The following is a 23,838-nucleotide window of genomic DNA, read 5'->3' on the forward strand; positions in this document are numbered from 1 at the left end:
TGGATTTGTAACATGTCACTAATGCTGAAGTGTCCAGGATGTGACGTGTTGAGATGTATTTGCTGGCATGGAGGATTATGGATGGTTTAGCTAAGAGTATTTAAATGGTTTTGATTTACCAACCTTGCTTCACTTCTCCCTTTCTAGAACACAGAGTTCAGGGAGTTCCTGCTTACCAAACTCATCAATGCTGAAAATGCTTGCTGCAAATCTGACAAGTTTGCAAAGCTGGAGGTAAGGAGAGTAAATATTTTCTCTCTCTCTTTCTCCTGCCTCTTTCCCAATCTCTCCCACACCACTGTCCTCTCTTTTGGGCCAGTCACAAAGACAGAGTAAGGCTAGAAGCAACTGGTGTATGAATGGAGGAAGTTCTTACCTATTCATCTTCCTCAGCTGCCATGTCCCCAGTGCAATTTCTAGGTCAAAATTTTCCTTAGGGAAGTAGAACCTCATCCCTCACCAAGTACCTCCTTAATTAAGGGAAATTTTGAAAGTGACCTCTGCATAGGTGCAAACCACTGGTGTGGGGGATGATGGGATCATGTCCCCCCCAACTTTTTACCTTCTATGTGGTACAAGTCTCACACGTTCACAACCTGTCTCCCCTCCCCACATCTTTTTTATATGGCCGAGTGTGTGTCCCTCAGTTCTCCGTTGCCATGACATAATGCAGTGTGGGCCCCAATTTGGACCACGTTGTCTGGGTGACAATAGAAGCTGGTCCTGCATCCTCTATCAGGAAGGCAGAGGGGTTACATGCTGTGCTACTGTATTAATGTCTATGAATGTCCTCCAGAATCTATTTGACCTAGACTTTATTATTGAGCTGGATCTGCACATCAAGGCAATCAATGGAAGAGCCACTGTATTTTGCTGTCTAGGCAATTTGTAGTCACATTCTCATGCTGTTGCAATAAGAGACTGATTGCCTGAATGTCCTGGACTGAGAAGATTGTTTCGATCCCACGGAGCCATTGTTGTACCCATGTTACCTTGTTCCTCTGCACCAAGAGGCTGTCAGACCAATTCACACACCACGAACTATGTCCCTTTTTATTCTTTCAGGACCGGACACGAGCTGCATTGCTGGACAATCTCCATGATGAGCTCCATACACACACACAGGCAATGTTAGGGCTGGGGCCAGAGGAAGATAAGCTTGAGAATGGAGGTCATGGAGGTTTCTTGGAATCATTTAAGGTAAAGAAAATCCTCTTACCTATGGCTGTAGATAGGACGGGCTATGGCCCAGTGAGCCTCAGAGTAACGAAAGATCAGGGAACCCAAGCTGATCCCAAGAGTGGCTTTTGGGAAAAGGGGTTTGCCTTCAAAGCAAGACCTGGGGATCAGGTAGAAGAGCTTTTTGCAAAAGGTCCCAATCCAGCCAAGTACTTTTAGAACATGCTTAACTTAAAACACATGAATAACTCAATGGAAGTCTATGGGAATGCTCACATGCTTAAAATTAAGCACACGCTTAAGTGTTTTGCTGGATCAGGGCCTGTATCAAGGAATCCCTCCTCCAGAGCATTTGATAATTCCTTCACCTGCCACTGTCCATTACTGTTCACGCCCTCTTGAAATCATGCCGGTAGTACTCAGGGCGAACGCTCAGACCTCTGTGACAAATACCCCTTGTGGCCTTCCTAGCTGCAAGAGACGTCTCATAGGCTGCTCCCCAACCTTCAGGGCTGCTTTTGTCAGCAGATGCTTTCACCACATTGCCATATGCTGCTGGGCTGTGTCTCTGCTCAGAAGCTAGTCACTGTGCTGAGAGAGGAGACGCTCCCTAAGATGATGCTTCTGAGCTGGTGAAGTAAACGGGTGGCCTGACAACAGGACTAACAGGTGGTGGTTGCTGTTTTTAATATAGGAAACAAGATGAGAGATGGGTATATTTGGGGACGAGAGTAGGAAAGGGGCTTCAGATACCCTGGCGACGAGTCTGGTATAAATGCCTAAGGGGAGAACGGGGGAAGGAGAAAATGCAAAAGTCTAAAGAAAAGCGAGGGAAGAGAATACAGTGACCCCTCAAGGGATTCATTGCCTGGCAGAGCTGGATTCCTAACCATGGTGGAACAGAACTGTACTCAGCGCTTTGGGGAAGTCCCTAAAGAAAGGAGGCTGTCTAAAAAGAGTGATAACTCTTGGACAAGCTCCACAGTGAAAGAAAAGAAAGCGTGGCAGGAAGTCTTTGTATGTTTAAATATGAAGCCAGGCGTCACCAGTACAGCTACACCTGTAAACTCTTCCGGCAAAACACTGCAAGTGTGGACGTGGCTCATGCTGGCAAACCTGTGCTTTTGTTGATAGCGTTTATTCCAGCCTCCCCGAGTAAATAAGAGTCTAACTAGGGGTAAATAGAGTCTAAACTAGGGGTTTTTGCCAGCACAGCTATATCTGTCAGGGATCACGTCTCATCACACCCCTGGCTGACATACTATGCCAGTGAAGGTGTAGACCTGGCCAGAGTCCAGAAGATAGAAGAACAACAACTGCATTGTGACATTGTTCACAAGCAGTAAAACACAACATTAGAAGCACTACAGAATAAGATAGTGTCATAGTTCCAAGACAACTGCACCTGTATTCCCCCTCGAAGGCACCCGCTCTAGGTTCCCGGCTCTTCAGACACCCACATTTCCCTCCCTCCTGACTGGGATTTTTCCAGGCTTCACAGTTACCTGCCTGCCTGCATTGTGATAGCCTCGGACTTCCTAAAAGGCCAGCATCTCTGCTTCCTCTCCAGAGGTTATGAACAGCGTTAATTGCCAACAGTTTTGAGTTCCCACACAGCTCTTTCTAAGCAAGCGCATTTGTTCTTAAGATAAAAGCATTACAGAGAAAACATATTAACAATAATAAAAGAACCTACATGCATGCTATATAGCTTACCCCAGCTCCATCTTCAAGCTCTGGCAGGTGTCAGTCCTTCCAACCCTTCTGCAAGGTTTGGGGCTGTCCCTTGGACAGCAGGTCTTGTCTGTTTGATGGATCAGAAAGAAGGTCCTAAATCAGGTTAAACTCAGGCTGTTTATCCAAAAATCCTTTCTTTGTTAGTTGGTCTAGCTGTGTCTCTATGTGCCGGTCTTGCCATCACTGTGGCACAGAGAATGCAGGCAGGCCTGGGTGGGGAGAGTATTGTATTTGTAGCAGAAAGCTGCCAAGCGGGTACCCAAAGCAAGTAGAGGCTGCCAAATGGCCGAGTCAGTAGGTCACACAGTTGACAATCTGATTCCAGCCACTGGCTGGGTTGTTCTAATAAAACACAGAGAGTCCCTCTCCAGCCCCCAGCACATGTCCTGTGGGATATCTGGAAGCTGGATGTTTTCCTGGTTGCTGTTCAGAAACATATGGCTTGCTGAACAGGGCTGATATCCCGGAACTTTTATTCATCTCCCTCGTTGCTATGGCTCATTTCCTGAAGGCCACAACCCTGTTTCTAGCAGCTTCTGAGGGAGAGGAAAAGAAGAGAGGAAGATGAAAGCGAAACCATATGTAGGTGCTCTCAGGCTAGTCTGTGATTTTCAAGCTCTTCAAACAGCTTTCACTGCCTGAGGTTTTAGACTTTTAGGTGTGTTTCTTCAACCTGTTTATACTCGAAATTTTTTTGTTGGTATGGCAAAGTAAGCAATAATGGCTACCAGAGACTACGGAATTATTGCATGTGACAGTGGTCCTTCCAGCTCACCCCTTTAAAATTTTCAGGTTAAGAAATTTGGGCCTAATTTTAATCTCAGTTGTGCTGTTTTTACACTTGTGTAACTCTTTCGACTACAGTGGAGCTATGCCTGATTTACACGAGTGCAAAGCAGATTTCATGTACCCAGCATACATGAGCAGTAGAATTACACTAGATGTAAAAATGATATAAAGCGGGGTCGTAATCAGGCTAACAGACATGTCGGTGTCTCATGTTGGGCACCCAGAACGCTTCACAGAGCAATCACACTATATCTGATCTTTGTCCTCCTTCTCAAAGGAAACCTGCACAACACCTACAAAAGACAAGCCTGGGAGCCTAAATTCATAACTTTGCTAGACACTAAAAATCACAGACTGAATAGAGACATTGGATTTATGGCTTATTGCAACAATCTATAACCCACTAACCTCCCTCCTTTCCCCAGTGCTTTTTTCCCTCTCCTCTCCTCCCTATGACTAGAGAGGTGTTAATGGACCACTTCACCTTGAATGGTCCCTTGAAATATGTGTTAACTATTTATACTAAACAATCTGTTCCACCTTGTATTTAGCTGTGACACGCTGAATACCTTTTTCAGACCTGAAGAAGAGCTCTCTGTAAGCTTGAAACTCAGCAGCAGAAGTGGGTTCTATTAAAAATATTATCTCATCCACCTTGTCACCCAGAAATTAAGACACACAAAATTAATGGACAGTTTTGAAACTTTTGGCCTCAACCCCTCTGGGTGCTGGATTCTGATTTCACACCAATTTTACGCTGGCATAACTCCACCGAAGTTGTTGCTGAAATCAGAATTAGACTGGGTCTTATTTTCCCCATCCGTAATAATACTTCCTTGCCTATCTCCAAAGCGTAGATGAGGTTTCATCAGATAATCATTGTACTGTGTTTAGAAGATGTGAAGAGCTGTACAAGTGCAAAACCTTATTACTCATGCAGAATACTGTAAGTCAAAAATGCTGAGCAACCCTTTAATCCTGTTATCTGCCTCCTGCACAGATCATGTCCATTAGATTCACTCTCCAAAACAAAATCAGCAATACTTTACTGTAGACCTCCTAAAAGTTATTCAGAACATCACTAAAACCACACATTCGTTAGACATATCTATTTCAAGAGATTTTGAGATATTCATGTTACATGAGATTTTTGCCTATAAGAAAGTGGACTTTATTGCTCTTTTGGCATTTCAGGGTCTCCCAGTGCATGTGATGAATTCAGCTGCCAGAATAACTTTGCGTTTGCCTTGTTACCTTTGGACAGCACTGCTGATCTGCCTGATAGCTTATTTCCTTCACAGTGTGTTTCCAGTGTAAATATAAAATGAGAGGAGAAATGGTAAATAAAGTGGTTTGGGGGAGAAGGGAGGGTGGAAAGAAATTACACGTGTTCATTTCTATTTGTCTCCTATCCCAGGCCTGCTTTCCGGCTGCTCAGCAGGTGCTGCAGTGACCTCTGTTTGGGGGCTTCAGTGATTTGGTGTCTGAGTGCTTTTAGCCCCTCCCCACAAAGCCAATGTCCTCTGCTTCCTTGCTAAAGCAAATTAATCCTTTCCCATACGCCCCAGAATTTCAAACAATTCCCAATTTCAGCTCTTCATGGCCAGGCGGTGTAGCTGAGGTATAAAGGAGCTTGGACCCAAATCCGGAAAAGCATTTACGTGGCTAACTCCTATTGAAATCCATGGGAGTTAGGCACATTCAGGTGATTTCAATGGAAGTTAGGCACCTAAAAGTCTTTGGTGTGTCCCTCTTCCTGAGTCTCCAGGCTTTGGGTCCATGTAGAGAAGCAGCCACTCCCACCGCAACAGTTCACATCACTCACCACCCCCAGGAGCTACTCCTTACCTTGGCTCTCCTGCCAGCCTGCCTTTCAGGCTGCTTTTCCCGGCCCTGTCTCAGGCACCTTTCCTAGCTCCATCTCACCTCTGAACCCAGTGCAGGTCCTTTCTAGAGGCTGCTCACCTTCTCGCTCGGGAGCCCACCGACAGCCTGCTGTTCTCTCCAGCTCCGACTTCACCCTGGTTGGCTTTCATGTTCTTGTCCATGCCCAGCAGGCCCTGGTGTGGGCTGAGGAGCAGAGAGGAAGCCAGGCACAGGACAGAGCTGGAACTGGAACCTTGCTTGAAGACCCAGATTACTGTGGGACACCTTCCATTTCAGTACAAGCCAAGCAGCACAAATGCAAGTTCGGACATGGGGCTCTGTCCTGTTAGAATTAAAGTCGCAAGTGTGAAAAATGCACCAGGCAGAAGTCGGATTTTAAAGTGTAACATGTTTATTTCGAGGAGTTGTGGGTTATAAATATTCATTATTAGCTGAGATAAAGTGGACTCATTTTCAACCTGATGTACAGAGAAGTAAGCATGGTAATCTATCACCAATTCACAGAAGAATAGGCCATGTCAATAGATTTTTTTTTTTTTCCCCAGCCCCAGTCCTGCAGAGTATTAATCACATGCTTAACTTTATTTAAAGCGAGTCATCCCACAGAAGTCAGCGGGATTATTCACAAAGCTAAGTTTGTGTGTGTGTGAGTCTTTGCAAGGTCCAGGCCATAATATTTATGACCCCTAAATAAATGCCAGGAAGAAATGCTAATATTTTGTTGACAGGGAGAGCCAATACAATACATGAATTGAGAAAGCACGTTATCTGAATGTATAGTACCTGGAGAACATTTGTTATGGATAGTAAAGATACTGGTCAGTTACAAGAATTAACTTTATTTTCAAGTATTGTTAATATATACATACATCAGTCATAATAAACCAAACATTATGGATTTATGTTTTGTCTTGATTTTGATTACAGGAAGTGAGGGGTACTGGGTTAAACTGTCTTGGCAATTTACCATCATAGTCATTTCTTTAGGCTGAGCTGACACCTACTGGTTTAAAAAACAAAGTCACATCAGCCAGTTTTCAGAGTAGCAGCCGTGTTAGTCTGTATCCGCAAAAAGAACAGGAGGACTTGTGGCACCTTAGAGACTAACCAATTTATTTGAGCATAGCTGCTGTGACTGGGTGCCCGGCACCCTGGGGTTATACTATTTCTAGATCAAAGTAAAGGGCAGAGACTGGCACGTATCATAATATTTCCTTTTCACTGAGGCCCAAGGGCTGGTTTTTAAATGGTATTTAAAATTGTTAAGGATGCAGATACGCACCGAGTGGGAATTCCAGACACACCTCAGTGCCCAGCTCCTAGAAGTCATTGTTTCTGTTGCGGTTTCTCAGGGGGAGTGTGGTCTAATGGTTAGAGCAGGGCCTGGGAAGCAGGATTTCTGGGTTCTTTCCCTGCCAGGAGACTATCAGCCATGACTCTCTGGTTTTACTTCTGGCTCTCCCACTCACTGCCAATGCTTACCTGTCAGAGACACATGGTAGACAGTGATGTGTCCTCAGTCCATAAACTGTGTGCATAAAACTCATTAAGAGAGGAAGAGGAAAACATCTGTCATGTTTGCTGTATGGCTTGTCATATAGGTGTCTTCTACCACGGGCTAGGTAGCTAACTGCGGTGCAACCTATATTACTGTTTCCAACCTTTTCAGGTTGGCAAGCCCTTATTCAAAGGATCTGCGACCCTCTGAAATTTATTATGAAAGTTAGAGTAAAAAAGCATATCAGTGACCCCACTCCATATAATTTGCTGTGTTTTGAGAGGGTGACAGAGAATATTTGAAGGGGGGAGGGTATTGCAGGAAGTGAGGAAGATTTTCTTTGCTTTACAGTGTAATACAATTCTCTGTGACTTGCCACTCTCCCGATTGCCTGTTGTGACCCACCAGTTGAGGAACACTGGCATACATGAGAAAAGACTATTTAATGAACTTGCTTGTCCTTTTCTTATTGTCTAGTAGAACTTGGCTTGTGGGCGAAAGTGACCATGATAATTCATTGCCTGAAGGATTTCTTTGGTTGGTTGTGGGTGCAAAAGCCTTTATGCCATTTGGGGTGATTCATGAGGCCCATGACCCACCTAAATTCTGTGTTGAGGACTTAGTCGGTGCAGACACCGTGTGAATTTTAACCCTTTGTGAGCCATTCATTGTATGGACTCAGCCGTCGACATTCGAGATACGCTGGTCAATTTAATTGCACTTGCAGGTCATGTGGTGGTACTGCGGCTTTATCCTCAGATAAGACTCAGGTTCCCAGGGTGGATATCTGTGTTCACAGATTCAACTCTGGGTTTCAGAAGTTCCTGACTCTGATTTTCTAAACTATGACAACATCCCGTGGAGATACAAAGGGGTAGTTAGTGCAAGGAAATAGTATTGTGGCCTCATAACAAGGGGTTGTTCCTTTTTCCTATTAACTTGTCGACAGAGAGCCATTCGAGTCCGCAGCCATTCAATGGAAACCATGGTGGGGAGTCAGAAGAAACATCACAGTGGAGGGATCCCAGGGAGCCTGAGTGGAGGAATCACCCACAACAGTGGCGAAATAACAAAGACCACCTTCTCGGTGAGTACAGCACATCTGCTGTGAGACCATCACTTTTAGAGATCAGAGGAGCAAGCGGTGAGAAAAGCCATATTGGACTATCTAGTCTATCCTTCCTTTCCCACACAGAATTTTTCTCTGCTGTATCTGGAAGTATGCTCTAGTGTGGATAAAGCCCTGGGTCGGGTGACAAGAGGCCTGGGGGCTATCCCTAGCTCTGCCATTAACCTATTGTGTGACCTATTAACCTATTCACCGTTCTGTGCCTTTATTTATCCCCCCACCCTTTGTCCATCTTGTCTAATGAGACTGTAAACTCCTTGGAGCAGGGACTGTTACTTAATATATGATTGTGTAGTGCCTGATATGCTGGGATCCTGGTCTTAGTCAGGGCTTGTAGGTGATGCCATAATCATATGTATATTTCCTAGTGTTGTAATCAGTTCAGCTTTAAATATCTCAAGTGACAGGGCTTCCACCACTCTCTTGGGGAGACTGTTCCAAAATCTTACAGGTATTGGTGCAGATTTACAAATGGTAGGTGCCTAACTCTCATTGATAGTGTAATGATAGTGAGTGGGAATGAGGTGCCTAACTCGCACAGGTGCTTTAGTAACCTCCCCCCACCCCGCCGGCACCTATCTATGTAGTTAGATGCCTAAATATCTTTGTCAGTCTGGCCCATCCTCATTAGGATTTTTTCGCCTTACTCAGACCTAATTTTCCTTTTCTGTCACCCAATCAGTCTTTGTTATACCCCTTGAACCATCCTAAACAACTCCTCTCCCTTCTATATGCTTCAAATCCTTTATCATTGGGCTATGCTGTCCTCTTTCAATCTTTGGTTATCGAAACTATACATCTACCTAAAACTCTGTGGGCACAAATATCCCTAGAAAAGGTGTATTAATGAATGTGAACTTTGTTTGCAAGGCTGGTGTAAGATATTATGTGGTGATTTTCTCGACAGTTGTGCGTAATAAGGATGAGGATAAGATCTGTGTGGCAGATCGAGATGCTTTTGCTTGTTTTGGACCAAATTTGATTCCGTTGCCTTTGGGAGAATTATAACTTTCAGATTGTCTTCCCAGATGTTTTTATCTGTTTTGGGAGTGGCATTAAATAGGCTGTAGATTGTCACCCTGAGGGAAAAATGCACAGCCGGAAATAAGTGTCTGGAGTAATTTCCATCTTGGCTCTGAGCAGAGGAAGATCCTGGAGAGGAATATTTTTGTTTTATTTTAAATTGGAACATTTTGTTTTTCAGCCTCCTGTAGCTGCAGCAACAGCCAAGAACCAGTCAAGGAGTCCTATTAAGCGACGGTCGGGGTTGTTCCCCCGCCTGCACACTGGATCAGAAAGCCAATCAGAAAGCAGGACGAGATGGTAAGCACTGAAGTGCAGCAGTAGTAATTGTTTTGTCTGAGGCCTTGTCTTGACTAGGAAAAGAGAACATGCTTGTTATCATGTAACCACACCATGACTTTGCCCTTAGCATACACACTTTCTAACTCATGTTAGGTGATCAGGGCCGACCTTAGGCTCCCCTCATTGGTTGACCACATCAAGCTAAGTGTTAATCTTTGCCTATACCAGGGGCAAAGTCATGGATGAGGTTGTGGTAGCTAACAGATGTTGGCTAACACAACGTCATCCCTGACCTTTTTTCCTAGTCAAGACAAGGCCTTAGATTGCAAGGGCTTCCTGCCTTCCCCATGAATCTCTACACCTAGCTAGTCCTAAAAGGAACGTTACTGTTGTTCACCTGGTTAAAGGCGAGATGTCAAAGTTTGGCTAAAAGTAAAACAAACAAAAAAACTTGCTTGAGAGAGATTCCAGAAGAGGGGGAAGTGACATAAATGCTATTGCTTAAAAAGGGGTATTTAGGCTGTAAATCTACACTGGTCTCAGATGGACTTAGATTAGCACTGTACACAGATGGACTTAGATTAGAATGACTCCAGGCCCGGGGCTGGCCTGATTAAAGCTAGGGTCAGGTTTTTTTAATATGATTCTATTTGTACTATAGAACACAGAGACTCAGGTGGGTCAGATTTTGTTCAAAACTTATGCAAAGTCCAAGAGAGTTTGGATCTAAGATGTAGACTCAGCCCATTCTAGAAAGAAGGTCCAGACCCAAAGTTTAGGTTAGGATCCGAACTTCCCCAAAGTTTTTGGGGGATTGTTACCTGGGGCCCCTGCCGGTGGACACCTCCTTTGAAGAGGAGACTCCTTCACCCACCTAAACCATGCATCGGTTTGGCCAGCACTATAGAAACTATTGTTTGATGCTAGAGACTTTGCATACCGTTGTCCTTTTCTAAGAAAGATAGCAAACATCTCCTCTGCCACAAGTCAGGTGCCAGGATCCTGGATAGCTTACAAGTGGGTTTCATGTCAGACACTGGTCCTGAGTCAGCAATGGTTGCTCTGATGGATTTACACTGGCCTAATAGGGAGCAGAATTTGGCCAACTCTTTCTTGTCTCTTGTATAATCCGTCCAATCTGTTCTTTGCCCCTCAGTGACAGTGTCTCAGGAACACAGAAGACACCAGACGGGGGACATTCTTCTCAAGACATGAAATCTGAAACCTCATCTAACCCTAGCTCTCCTGAAATATGCCCTAACAAAGAAAGGTAAATGGAAAAGGCTGGAGTCATTGGAGCATAGTTGTCCTTTATGCTGGAGTTCATATCAATGCAGTTCAGTAAGGAGGCTACAGACAACCAAACAGCGGAGGAAAGTGAAGTTGTTATATGACTCACTTACAAAAAACCTACCAATGTATCTTTCTTCAAATAAGATTTGGTATTAAGGGAAAAGCAACGAAAGCAGGCATCTCCCTTGCTAGTGTGAAAATACCTATAATTCTCTCAGGAACCCTCTTAATAAAAAAACCAATAACCAGTGTTTTGAAGATATTGTCCAAAACATCAGAGCAGTGCAATAAAAGCATTGTATAGGACTGTTACTGCAGAATATCTAAAAGGTGAGGCTAGTAGGAATCTGTGGAAAACAGAAGGGAAATCAATAGAAATATTTAGTGTTCTGGTTAGCATTTAGGGAATTAACATGGGCCATTTGTTTCTGTTAGTCTTATACACCAGTCATTTAACTTCATGGTTTTTTTTTAATGATGATGTATAGATTTAAAAATGCCAGGCCAAACTAATCCCTGCTGTAATTCCATTGCGGTCAAGGAATTGAATCAAGGCTAAACATCTCCCACTAGCCTTCAGCATGAAGCTGTCTATGCTGTAATCATCTGTTTTCTTCTTGTTCGCTTGCTAGGCCATTTATTAAATTGAAAGAGAATGGAAGATCAAACATCTCCCGCTCTTCATCAAGTACCAGCAGCTTCGGCAGCACGGCAGGGGAGACCGAAACCTTGGAAGAATACGACAGCGTGGTAGGCATTGAATACCACCACACTTGTATACAGTAGGGCCTGCTTCTGATCCTGCTTATGCTTGTCTAAGTCCATTGACTCCAATTGAGTTACACCTGATTTACACTGGTGTAAGTTCAGAATTAGACCCGTAATAGCTATACATAGTTGTACCTTTATCTAAACAGCCTCATGTCATTGATCTTACTGCAGTGCTTTTATTTATCTTTCGCCTTCACTGTTTTTAATGAGTTTCCATCTGAATTAATTAAAATTCTATAGTAGTTCTCACCCTAACTTCAGGACTGAGTCCACTGGTCCCCAGTGCAGTAAAACGATGAGCCACAACAAAAGGTATGTCTACACTGCAGTCATGGGGTGTGATTGCAGCTAGTGTAGACACACCTGGGCTAGGCCAGTGTGGGTACTGGAATAGTGAACCCTGCCTGCATGCACTTCAACTGCTGGCAGGTTGCAGCTAGAACTAGAAATCTTGCCGGTAATGACATTTACAGTGGAAGTCTAATCAAGCTATAGCTGTGGGTCTTCTCGCTCCCTCCGTATTTACATTGTACTCATCACCACGGTGGCTAAGTGCCTAGACGTATCATTCCCTTCACGTTGTTGATGGGGGGGAACTGAGGCACAGGGAAGTGAAGTGATTTTTCAGATGTCACATGGTGAACCTGTGGCAGAGCCAAGCACATAATGAAGTCTCCTGACTCGGATCATTCCTGCATGTTCCCAGTCCTAGGGGCCTTGCTGCCATGATGAGGTAGCATCGGTGGCTGCGTGGGGGTAATAGTGTGTGTTCTGGCATGTGACTCAGCTGTTCCTTAATGTTTTCAACGGCGCTTACAAGATTCCATTAATTAGGCTGATTAAAAACAAAACTAATCCTGCAGCCCTTCCTGACATTGAGGTTAATGGGACTACTCAAGGGAATTCAGGCTGCAGGATTAGGCCTGAATCTGATCTCACTTGCATTGGTTTATCCTCTCCCCACTGATATCAAGTGACTTCACACTTGATAGACACAAGCAAGAGGGGAATTAAATCTACAGTGTGCAAAAGTCCTTATTGCAGCCGGTGGGGACAGACAGACAGGGGCAAGTCTAAGCACCGGCCGGCTTTGCTCCATCAATACCATCTTTCCCAAGAACCTTGCTATTTCTTGGACCGGAACCGCTGCTGAGCACAGATGCAGTGCAGTAGAAATAGAATGCCACTAACGAAAGCGCTCCATAAAAAGGTCTTTGCTCAATCTCTGCCTACAGGGCAGCCATCCATCCACAGCCTCGCCTTTCAAACAGGACGTGTTTGTCTACGGCTCTTCTCCCAGCAACGAGAATCCAAGTATGGCAGCTGCTGCTACACCGGTGATCATGAGCAGGAGTCCCACAGGTGTGTAGGATGGGGTGGTGGAGCGTGAATGGGACAGACACTTGTATCTGTTGGGCAGATGTCTCTAGGAAGGTCAATTCACTAAGGTCCCCCCTTGGAACGAAACCCAAGTATCTAGCTCCACTTCAGCTGTCTTCTAATAAGGTTCTTATGCTGCCCTTTCACCAGTAGTGCATTAAGCAACATGACTACACATCCGTCAGGTGGTGGTTATTCTCTGATCCTCTCCCCAGAGAGAGAAGTGTGTGCACTGGAGGATGTTTTGGTAGGGTTTGTTTTGGGGTTTCTTTGGTCTCTGGATAGAAACTGTCCCACAGGAGACAGGTTGCCTTCGGACCCCCTAGAAACACCACAATCCATTCAGCACTGGCATGGAGGAACAGAATGGCACTGGTCTTCCCATTCTTTTCAAAGCCGGCAAAGGCCGCCACTGATCTCCCCAGGACCTGTTGCCTTTTGTTTTCCAGGGCCCCAGCAGCACTGGGAAATTATCTTTCTTGTGTGAAGAAAAATATGGCCTAGTATCAGCTGTGTCATAGCACTGCTGGCAGTGCATTGAAACAGAACCCACAAAGCAATGAGCAAAATGACTTCAGCCGCTCTCCCCCCAGCCAGCCATTAATCTCCAGTCACTGTTACCGAGAACCCTGTTCTTCAACTCCTGCTCGTACTAAAGTCCAACTGAAATCAACGGGCCAATTCACATGAATAAGTACTCTTTGATGTGTGAGGGTTGCAGAACTGGACCCTTACTTAGGGCTTGATTTGGCAACCCTTATGCACATTAGAAAATCGTTCCACTGAAGTCACTAAATGGAGATTCTCTCAGCATGACTAAGGATTTCAGAGTGGGGCCCAGGAGGCCCAAACCAAAATCTATTGAAGTCAATGGGCATCTTTTTATGGTTGTCTTTTCAGGCCCCCCAGTTCAGCAGATACACTTGACCAAGTGCTTGACTGTAAGCACATAAGCAATCCTATACATATTCAGTAAAGAATTCAGCCACATGCTCAAGTCCCATTGACTCTAATGGGCTTTGGATCAGTCCCTTAAAAATTAGTTAGACAGAATGAATCATTCTGATTCATAGAAGCCTGAGAGCACTATAAACGATTGTATTACACTTTCAGGATATGTCTTCACTGCAGGTGAGAGAGCACCTCCCAGCCCAGGTAGAGTCATGCTAATGGGGATTGAGCTAGCGAGCCAAAAATAGCAGTGTGGATGGACATTGCGGCTTGGACTGTCACACCCATCCATTCCCTTAGGTTTGAGAGCCCAAGTTGCAATGTCCATATGACCGTTTTTAGCGTACTAGCTCAAGCCCCGGGGTGGGAGGCTCTCTCCCACCTGAAGTGTAGGCATACCCTCATTGGCCTGTGCAGAAGCAGCCTCGGAAAGTGAATGAAATGCTAACTTCTTCCTAAAACCTTGGCTTGAAAGGTATGTTGCAGACACATCCTGGTCACCATGGTATCCATTTAGCAGACTGTATTTTTTATGTTTATATTCAGCACAGGGAATTTATTTCGCTGTTATAACTAAAGCGTATCAGTGGCTGTTTGTTGTTGGTTTGTTTCCTTCTCAATGGACTGGCAACTACAGTAGTCTTGGAAACCTACATATGAGAGCACTGGCTCCACGGAACAGGCTATGATTCAGAACATAACCCGTAACCAAGAAGTTTCCTTTGGGCATGATTCTGCCAGGCTTATTTTGAGCTGAAGCTCACTCTGCCGTTAGTTCCATTCATTTCAGCAGAACCACTAGCAAAAATAAGGCACTACTCACAATAAGTAAGGGCAGAATGGGAACCTTTGTTAATTCATTAAAATAATGACAATACAACCATTCTGTGCTGGAAGGTCTTGTGGGTGCAGGCAAGGAGTTTGGGACTTCAGCATCATAATCTCCTTACATGTAGATCTACCACTGTTTTAAATTTCATTCCCCATAAAGAGTGTGGGAAGAAACGATACAAGTGCAAACTGGGAAGTTATGAGTTAAGAGTATTAGCTCTTGGCTTACCAGCCCTCTCAATTTAACCTTCACACATTAGTAGCAGGGAACAGCTGTAAAAAAAGGATGAAGTGGAAACTTTATTTCTGTAGCTCTACCCACGCGCCCTCCTCCTCATTCGTCCCAGTTACTTTTGTCAAAATTAAAACAGCCATTCTCTGTGTTTAAAATTTGTATTTCATATTCGTCCTCTTAGCAAACTGCAACCCGTGCCATCCATCCTGGATCGGTCATTTAGTAGTCATTTCAGTGACATTTCTCTCAGATATATTATGGGATATAATTAAGCATCAGTTTACTCCATCCAGGATGATTGCTTAATGTGGAGATTTTGCCAAATCTTTAGAAAGCCTGAATGAAATGATTGTTAAAATCAATGGGAATCCATTCAACTGACTGACTGGTTGGGCTAGTCTAGGTGCAGTCAAGATTACAGCTTAAACAAATACTGGTTTATTGATTTTTTTTGTTTCCTGACAGATATAAAGAGCAGAAACTCTCCAAGGTCCAATCTAAAGTTTCGCTTCGATAAGCTTAGCCATGCCAGTTCCAGCACGGTACGTATCTGTTATTTTAACCAGACAGTGTTCTAAGCATGGTCTCGCACACTGAACGTTATAGCTCCAATTGTCCACTATGTCCGAGCTGTGCTTGGATAGAGAATAGCAGCCACTGGGAACCAATTGCAGCTCCCTGATCCTCAGCAGCAGGGCCCTACTCTAACGTCCGTAAACAATGTTACGCCTGTGGAGAATCAGGTACAGCAGTTCAATGCCCTGGGATACCTTGACATGCTCCTTCGTGCCAGGTGTAGGAGGGACAGCTAGTGTGGGAGGCCATAGCACAATGTGGCTCTAGCAGACCAATGTCTAAGGGTCTAACTCTGGTAGTATAGCTCACATCAGCCCACAAGGAGAGGGAAGACTATGCAATCACCACCACCACCAAACTGACAGAGGGGGCAACTCACTGGTTGCTCCAGAACAGAACCTGAGGAGAGAAGTTCCAGTCTGAGGCCAAGGAATGAGCATGGTTCTCTGTATAAGCCCCATAACAAAAGATACGGGGTCTCATGTACACACACATCTCCCCTCTCCCTCCCCACACTAAATTAAACATGCTCTTAGCACAGTCTCTTGCAATGGGTTCCCAGAGTCAGCATCATACATGCCCATGTTAATTGACGCACACCAGCCCGGGAAATGCCACAAAGCATGGCATTTCCAACTAGACGACTTGGTTTCTTCTGGCGTCAGGTGGCTCAGTTGTGTAAAATGGGTACAGTGTTGCTTTTATGGAAAGGAAAGGGGAGGGCAGAAAAAAGGATTGGGAAAAGCAGAAGGTCTGTTGATGGCCAGTCCCTGGGCAACAGCCGTGGGGTACCCGTTAAAGCTGGTCCAAATGCTTCAAAATTGTAATGATGAAGTTGTCTTTGTAAAAATTTCATCAGCATTTTTTTCACCCATTCTGTTACTAGCAATGTGAATCTAATTTCTGACCATCCTGGAGGCCTCTTGGGGACAACTGTAGATCAAGTTAAGAAATACAGGAGGGGCAGGGTAAAAAGGTTTTTACACAGTTGTCCCTTTATTTGTATGAAAAAAATCTGTGGTCTGCTTTTTTTCTTTTATATAGAGTCACTAGCAGGCAACAGACGACATGAACTTGTAAAAGGTAAGTGTTTTGTAATATGGTCTAAGATGATTTGTCCATTCCCCCGCCAGTGCAGTTATAGTATATTTACTTGGGTTTTATCTAGCATAGTTTTAAGAGTCCCAGTGGGGCTTCCATCAGTTCCCTTATGGGGCGATTGTTCGGCCAGTTAATAGATCTCACTGTGGCAAGGTCAACGGTTCTAGCTGTTGCACTGTTTTTTTTAAAGGAGTGGTTAGAATTTTTACAGTGAGAATAAGGATCCATTTTGTTCATTCTCATAACTGGAAAAAAACCAGGCTGAATAAGTTGCTCAGACATCCCGCCCTCACAATTCTCCTTGCCAAAAAAACATTTGGGCAGGGCAGACCTCATGCATGGAACTATTCAGCTCATCAGGTATGTTTTAGAAGCATTTAAAACATGGAATTGTAATGGGAACTGTTTTGCAACCCTTAGCAGTTTATCAGCTAATGGCTATAATAACGTGGGGGGTGGGGATGGGGTCTCAGTCTAGTTCTAAACAGACATGTGTCCACAGCAGAAAATACCTCCATCAGAACTGGCAACAACTCTGTTTCATCAGAGGAGGTTTGCGCCTGGCTACTCTTCTGGCTTATGGGTCACCCCCTCCAAGTCAAGGTTGAAATATACTGATGAGCAGCTTGCAAGGCCAATGTTGGAAATTCTAGTGGTTTCATTGCAGGTCTTGTGATAGTTGTGTTTTTTGTTAAGGCCCCAGCTCTTGGAGTCCTGTTACTTCACAAAAACCTCAGCTTTCATTCAATTAAAAAGTTTCTAGCCCTCATAATTGTGGTGAACAGCCTCAAACCCCAGACGTATCCCAAAATATATAATTTTTTAAAACCAGGCCAATCTCCTGCTCTGTGCGTGCTGACTCATGAGTTTTCAATACTTAGAGTTTGCAGCACTGCTAATCCTAACTCTTCTGTGACTTCAGAGGGAGATGGAGTGGCTCAGCACCTGTGAAAAATCTGGCCTTTCATGTTTACAGTTATCACTACCTTCAGCAAATAATATGGGCCTGATCCAAAGCCCACTGATCTCAGCTGAAGATTCCAGTTGGCTTGGACCATACTTTCCACTTGCAGGTGAAAGTTTCTACAGCCTCATAGTGCTTTGTGGAACTCTGAAAGTGGCACGTCTTATTCATACTGTCGCTGACCCTTTCTTGAGAATTTTCTCCTCTATCGTTTTTATTCTCTCTTTTTGCCTTTTTTTTTTTTTTTTGCAGTTTATTTCTGTTATGACAAAGGGAAAAACTCTTCTCTTCCACCATCAAACGGGAAACCATATTCGCTACACTAATAGCAACTGCCACGCTGCATTGTGCGATCTTCACCTGCTCAGCTGTACCTTGAAGTCAAGAAGAAACTGCCATCTAGCAGAAATTTCTGTAGTCTAACAAGAACCCGTCTTTTCAGAGTGGTAAGCAAGTTGCTCGACTCCCATTTTGTCTGACAAAACACATTCTTGCATTGCAGCGGGAGATGCATCTTCTACTTGAAGCAACTTCACCCTCTCACTCGGTGCTCTGAAATGTGTTACCCTTGTGTGCGCCTTGTAGCTATTTGTCTTAAGATGAGTGTTGTTCATCTTGTAGATCTTTGACTGGAAAAAGACAATTCAATAACCAATCCTGTTTCCCATTGGCCTTTTCCTATTGCAACTCTGTGTCTATCAATTTGAGCTAGCATCTGTTTTTCCTTGTCCAGAAAGTAAGCAGGACAGACATTCTCTGTCCTTTCAGGATGTCTTTATGCTTTATTTTTAGTTGCCTAATGAAAAACAGGTGGTTGGTTTTTTTTAAGGGTGGGGGGAGCTTGTCAGGAGACACGCACAAGCTCTTTCAAATATATTTCTTTGACTCTCAGCTTGGACAGGAGGGATCTCCTCCTCCTCCTCCTCACTTTGCTCTGATCCGTTAAGGGATTTTGGAGAAAAATCCAGGGAAAAATTCTATGCTGCTGTAAATCAGTAAATCTCTATTGACTTCCGAGAGTCACTGTAGTCTAGTGGATGTGGCCCTGGGTTTTATTCCTGGCCGCTTTGAGTGAACTTGAGCAGTAACTTCTGTGGGCCTCTGTTCCCTTCCTCCTTGTTGGGGTAGGAACTGTCTCATATGATGGGTTTGTTCAGTGCCGAGCATAATGCGACTTCCAGGCACTCTCACTCTAGAAATAACAACAACAGAGGCTGCACCATTTTACAGTAGAGAATTTGGCCCTCACTCTTTAGGAGGACATATGGTCTGGAGAATATCCACTTGGCTGGAATCTATCTCCAGCAAGCAAATTACAAGCTGACTTCTGTTGTTTGTTTGTGTAAACTCGCTTGGCAGGGCTGGGTAACCCACCTACTCAGAGGAAGTTCATCCTTTTGCTGTGTAATGGATTATTCACATTCTGTGGGGAGCGGCTGTGCAATGTCAAAAGAGGGCTGGGAAGAAGGGAAAAAAAACCCATCCTATGAAGTGTGTGTGATAAATGAGCAAACGCCACTCTCCCGTAATCACACAATAACTCTCCAGCTCTTGTTCTAAGTCTCCATAATTCTACATCACCCTGGGGTATGGCTTATTTCTGCAAACAGGGCTTGTACTTGAGCAAGGTTCTCCTTTGCTTGGGCAGCAGCCGTGTGGTTTGTATTTTTATGGGTGCCATGATAGTATACAAGAGCCTGCAGAATGACCAACACAATGCTCTTGGGAGACATCACCAGAGATTCTGCACCTCGCCCAGTTAGCGAAGGAAGTTTGCCATTAGAAAAGGGACAAAAACAGTGGAGAATGTTTAAGCTGTATAAATATGCCACAGATTTACGGTATTGTGAGAAAACAGTCAGCCCCCCCCCATTTTTCCTTCCACTTTATGCTTCATGGAAAGTGATTTCACTTCCCCCTCATAGGTCAACTCATCAGTAGGTCACCTGCCACCTTTCAAGACTCAGGTGCTGTTCCTTAACAATGCTGTGTACTAACTGCCAGGACCTGAGGGCTCCTACAGAACCAAATGTAGAAGTTTAATCAAACACCAGGGTCAATGTACATCCATTGCCCTGCACCTTTTACTGTAGTGCAATGAAAGGGTAAAATGGAATTATGGTGGTTGGCTACTTTGCACGGTGTGGCTAAGGTGAGGGAGAGTCAGAGACTGGACTATTGGAGACATTTAATTAAACAAAGAAGAGGCACTTTCATTTTTATCAGCACCTGAACTGCAGTGAGAGGGGAAGTGCTTTATATAATTTAAACACCTTTTCCCCTGCCCCCAAACAGAGTGACTTAAACTACAACTGGGCAGTGGTGATTCTGACTACTAAGTAGATCTCAAAAGCACCCATTGAATTTTATGGGCCAGATCTTCAGCTGGGGTCAGTAGGTGATGCTCCAGTGACCTCAATGGAGCTATGCTGACTTGCACCCTATGAGAATTGGACCCCATGTATCAAATTTTAGTTTCACATGAAAGACTTTTCAGTACCTGACTTGTTCCTCCAGAAAATGGGGGAAAAGACTGTAATTTCTATGGCAAAGAGTTGCTAAAGCTTCTTTTATGGGAAAATAATTTACTAATTGCACTCTGTGGTCCTTCTCTCCCCCCCCCCCCCCATGTGTGTGTGACAGCTTGTACGTCATTTCTGGTGGTGGGTACAAGTAACTACTTTGATTTTGATATCAGGAACTCTAAATACCTCTATCAATTTCCATAAAATGTAGCCAGCTTCCTTTTTTTTGTTCTTTTCTTTTGAGTGGGCTTTGGATGGGCCCTCCATGTCACAGGGAGTCTTTCCACAAGAGGGCTTGGGATCCATTCTATTAGCACTCTAAAAAGAAGGTTTCCACACTCTGTAAAATGACAACAATTTTTTTCCTTAAATTAATCCAATTGATTCACTAACACTGCCTCATTAAATGAGGGGTGTCACTTGCATTTGGAAAGAAAATTTTCATACTTTGAACTTCAAATGTATGCCCTAACCTCTGGCACCAAAGAGGCTCTGAAGTGTCCCAAATGGGTCTCTGGTGTCTAATTTGTGGATGTTAAGTGCAGAATTGGGCACCCTAATATAAGCACCCCCACCAATCACAACCATAAAGTGACAGAGGAAAGTTTAAGATACATGTGAGCATAACAAAGCGAGGTACCCTATTTTCAAGCAGCCCACAGCAGGGGGAGTGCTTCCCACAGGCAAATCCTCAGCTGGTACACTTCAGTATAGTTTGATTAAAGTCAAAGGAATTACACTGGCTCTCCAGCCTTGAAGGATCTAACCCCATGCTGGCAAAGTGCTGTGGTAACTTGGACACAAGCTTGCCTGGCCTTTGGAAAGAGCCTGAAATTTTGGTTGAGGCAAACACACAGTATGAAGAACCAAATGTTCATTTTCGGTCAGTAGCACACTGCATCTTGGTTTCCTAAAACAGATACTTACATTTGTACAGGTGCTGCCGCTGCCTACACGTAGTCTGCCCATTTAAAATAAAACTAATCGCCATATAAGAGCTTGTAACTATCGCCCTTTACTTCATCTGCTGTTATAGACAAATTTTATTGATTATTTTCTCTGAGAACAGAAAGTTTTTCTTTAAAAAGTACTGCTCTCTGCAGAATGAAATACTAGTAACAACTAACCAAAATTCAGAATATTTTCCCCGACTAGAATTTAAATATTAAAAATGAATATTTTGTTTAAATAAGGAAAAAGCACTGTCTCAAGTCCTGTTTTGCAGCAGTATGTATAGATAGGTACAGATGTCTCAGGTTCAAAACATTTTAAAAGCTCATATTTGTGTGCCAGGGCAGCAACTTTTACATATTTTCTTCACTCTTTCACTTAGATATTGTTTGATCAATTTCCTGAAGCCATATACCAAAACGTCACCTGGTAGCTTTTTTTGGTATTTCAATGGGCTGCTTTGATTCTACAGAAGTCATCTGTAGCTTAAGTGCTGATCTCTGTAAAATCTTTCAGCATAAGACATGTCATCTTGGGGTATTTCATTAGAGACTGTGACTTTCAGTAAAAGTTGTTTGAATGCGATTCAAAGCAATGTCAATGGGAAAGTTTGAAAATATGTGAGAGAAATACAGCAAAGTGGACTCATCTTCACAATACCACTCCCACAGAATTGCAGAGGGGATGGAGACTTAAGGTCTTCAGGTAAAGTTTTCAAAAGTACCCAAACATGTCAGGAGTTTAAGCTTGATGAGTCTTAGATACTTTTTACCCCCCTCACCACTTGTGATCATTAAAGATCCTGTGGAGCATTTTACAAGAGTAGGGGTTTTAATGCTGCTGTCCTAGCCCCATTCCCATAGAATTACTTTATCTACTTACATTCCTTTGAAGTTTTAAGGGGGGGACAGTCTTCTTCTTCACTTCCTGTGCTACACCTAGGAGGCATCTGCACATCAGTATATATTGCAGAGTGCTTCAGGATGACAGAACTACTGAGGGTTTCCTCTAATGTAGTTCTTAGTTAATACACTAAATTCTCAGACAGTGCACTTTTCCAGTGTGAGTGAAAAATGGGGATTCAGAAAGCAGAAACAAGATATTTGTGTCATTCTTCACATGATCCACAAAAAAGAGAGATTTCTATGGGACAGTGTTCTAGGGTCTGTCTTACCTTCTTGCACTGATTTTACTGTATTAACATGGGTACGATGGAAGTGCAAACACTGTATATTTATTTAATTTCCAAATAAGACATTCTGGGCCAGATCCTCAGCTGGTGTAAAACAGCATAGCTCCACTGACTTCAGTGAAGGCCTGGTCTTCCAGTTGGGGGTCATTTTATTTTATGCTTTAACTTTTCCACCACTTATTTGAGCCCGAAGGGCAAGAAGTTCTCTTCCCTAATCTGCAGCACATCCTGCACTTGTTACCTGCCTGGAACTTCCACAGAGAGCACTGGGGACTCTAGACAGAGAAGAAGAGGGGGATTTTCAAAAGCTCCGAAGGGAGTTAACAGCAGGAGTCAAATTGAAAGTCTATGGGGCTTGTGCTCCTAAATTGCTGAGCCTCTGAAAACCCCATCCCAAGTATATCATATGCAATCAATCCCACATTGCAGACAGGAAATCTCAAGTGCGGAATGGAATGGAGAATTTTGTCCTGCCTCTCAATAGCAGGAAGGGGATTGGATTGCAGCTGTGTACACAAACTTACATGTACGTAAGTGCTTTCCTGCATAAGTCTCACTGAACTCCACAGAAAGCAGAGCCCTTAAAGTGCTTTGTTGAACAGGGGTGTACTTAAGCAAATATTTAACTGCTTTTCTGAACTAGGGCTTTGGTTAATGTAGTGATGAAGGGCCACACAGCGAGCTGGTGTAAATGGACACATTAACACCAGCTGAGGATCTGTGCCAAAGATTTTTCAGCGATCTTTGGGCCTGATTGTGAGAGGCACATACAACTGCCATTGAAGTCAATGGACATTGTAGGGGCTCAGCACCTCAGACCTTCGATTCATGGGGCTTACGTTCAAAATTCTGTTTCATTTTTAAATAGTTAAAGGTTTCTTTTTTTCCCAAATCTTAAAGCATGCTTTCAATTTTTTTTGTCATGAATGTAGTACTGTATAAAATCCTGCAAAGGGTTTTCTAAATATTAGAATGTGACGAGAGGTAACCGTGTAGAAAAAAAATTCTTAATGAAATGTATCTGACAAAAAAATTATTTTTTTGTAGAGAGGTGATGCTTTGTAGAGTTTCTGGTTACCTATGTTTGTGTAAATAATGTACATTTAATTTATTGCTATGGTAGCATATTGTATTTGTTATGTATAAAAACTAATTCTAAAGGTTCAAAAATGTATATTTTGTTGCTTAATCGTGTCTTTGCAAAGTTCACAATAAATAACATATTTTGTGCCTGTAAGCGTACCAGGATTTATGTGCACTGATAAAGCATTTGACTTAAACTGCACCCTGCAAAGGTTGCTTGTGATCTCCCTTATGTGATTTTATGCTGGTTTACTTCCATGAACTACAGTGGAGTTACTCCTGCTTTACAGCAGTGTATGAAATCAGAATCAGGCCCTATGGGAAAGCAAATGTAAATGAATGGCTAAACCATATGAGCCAGATCCTCACTTTGTAAATTGTAACTGGCATACATCCACTGATTGCTATGGCCAATTTCCATCACCTGACACTCTTAATATAGTTGGTAAACACTTTTTCAA

The 23,838-nt window shown here is 43.5% G+C and overlaps 1 protein-coding gene across 1 annotated transcript in view; it reads left to right on the forward strand.

Moving 5' to 3' along the window:
* RAP1GAP2 (RAP1 GTPase activating protein 2) overlaps positions 1–23,391 on the forward strand; it is a 243,408-nt gene extending 220,017 nt beyond the window's left edge. The window contains exons 16-25 of the mRNA XM_084651088.1: positions 148–234; positions 1,066–1,200; positions 8,040–8,177; positions 9,424–9,542; positions 10,681–10,794; positions 11,450–11,567; positions 12,824–12,950; positions 15,451–15,527; positions 16,606–16,644; positions 17,879–23,391. Of these exons, the coding sequence (XP_084507214.1) occupies positions 148–234; positions 1,066–1,200; positions 8,040–8,177; positions 9,424–9,542; positions 10,681–10,794; positions 11,450–11,567; positions 12,824–12,950; positions 15,451–15,527; positions 16,606–16,614 (924 nt within the window). The 3' untranslated portion in view covers positions 16,615–16,644; positions 17,879–23,391. The remainder of the gene's footprint in view (positions 1–147; positions 235–1,065; positions 1,201–8,039; positions 8,178–9,423; positions 9,543–10,680; positions 10,795–11,449; positions 11,568–12,823; positions 12,951–15,450; positions 15,528–16,605; positions 16,645–17,878) is intronic.
* The last annotated feature ends 447 nt before the right edge of the window (positions 23,392–23,838 follow it).

This window comes from Lepidochelys olivacea (assembly GCF_965140295.1).
Source record: "Lepidochelys olivacea isolate rLepOli2 genome assembly, chromosome: 17".
In the NCBI taxonomy this organism is placed as follows: domain Eukaryota; kingdom Metazoa; phylum Chordata; order Testudines; family Cheloniidae; genus Lepidochelys; species Lepidochelys olivacea.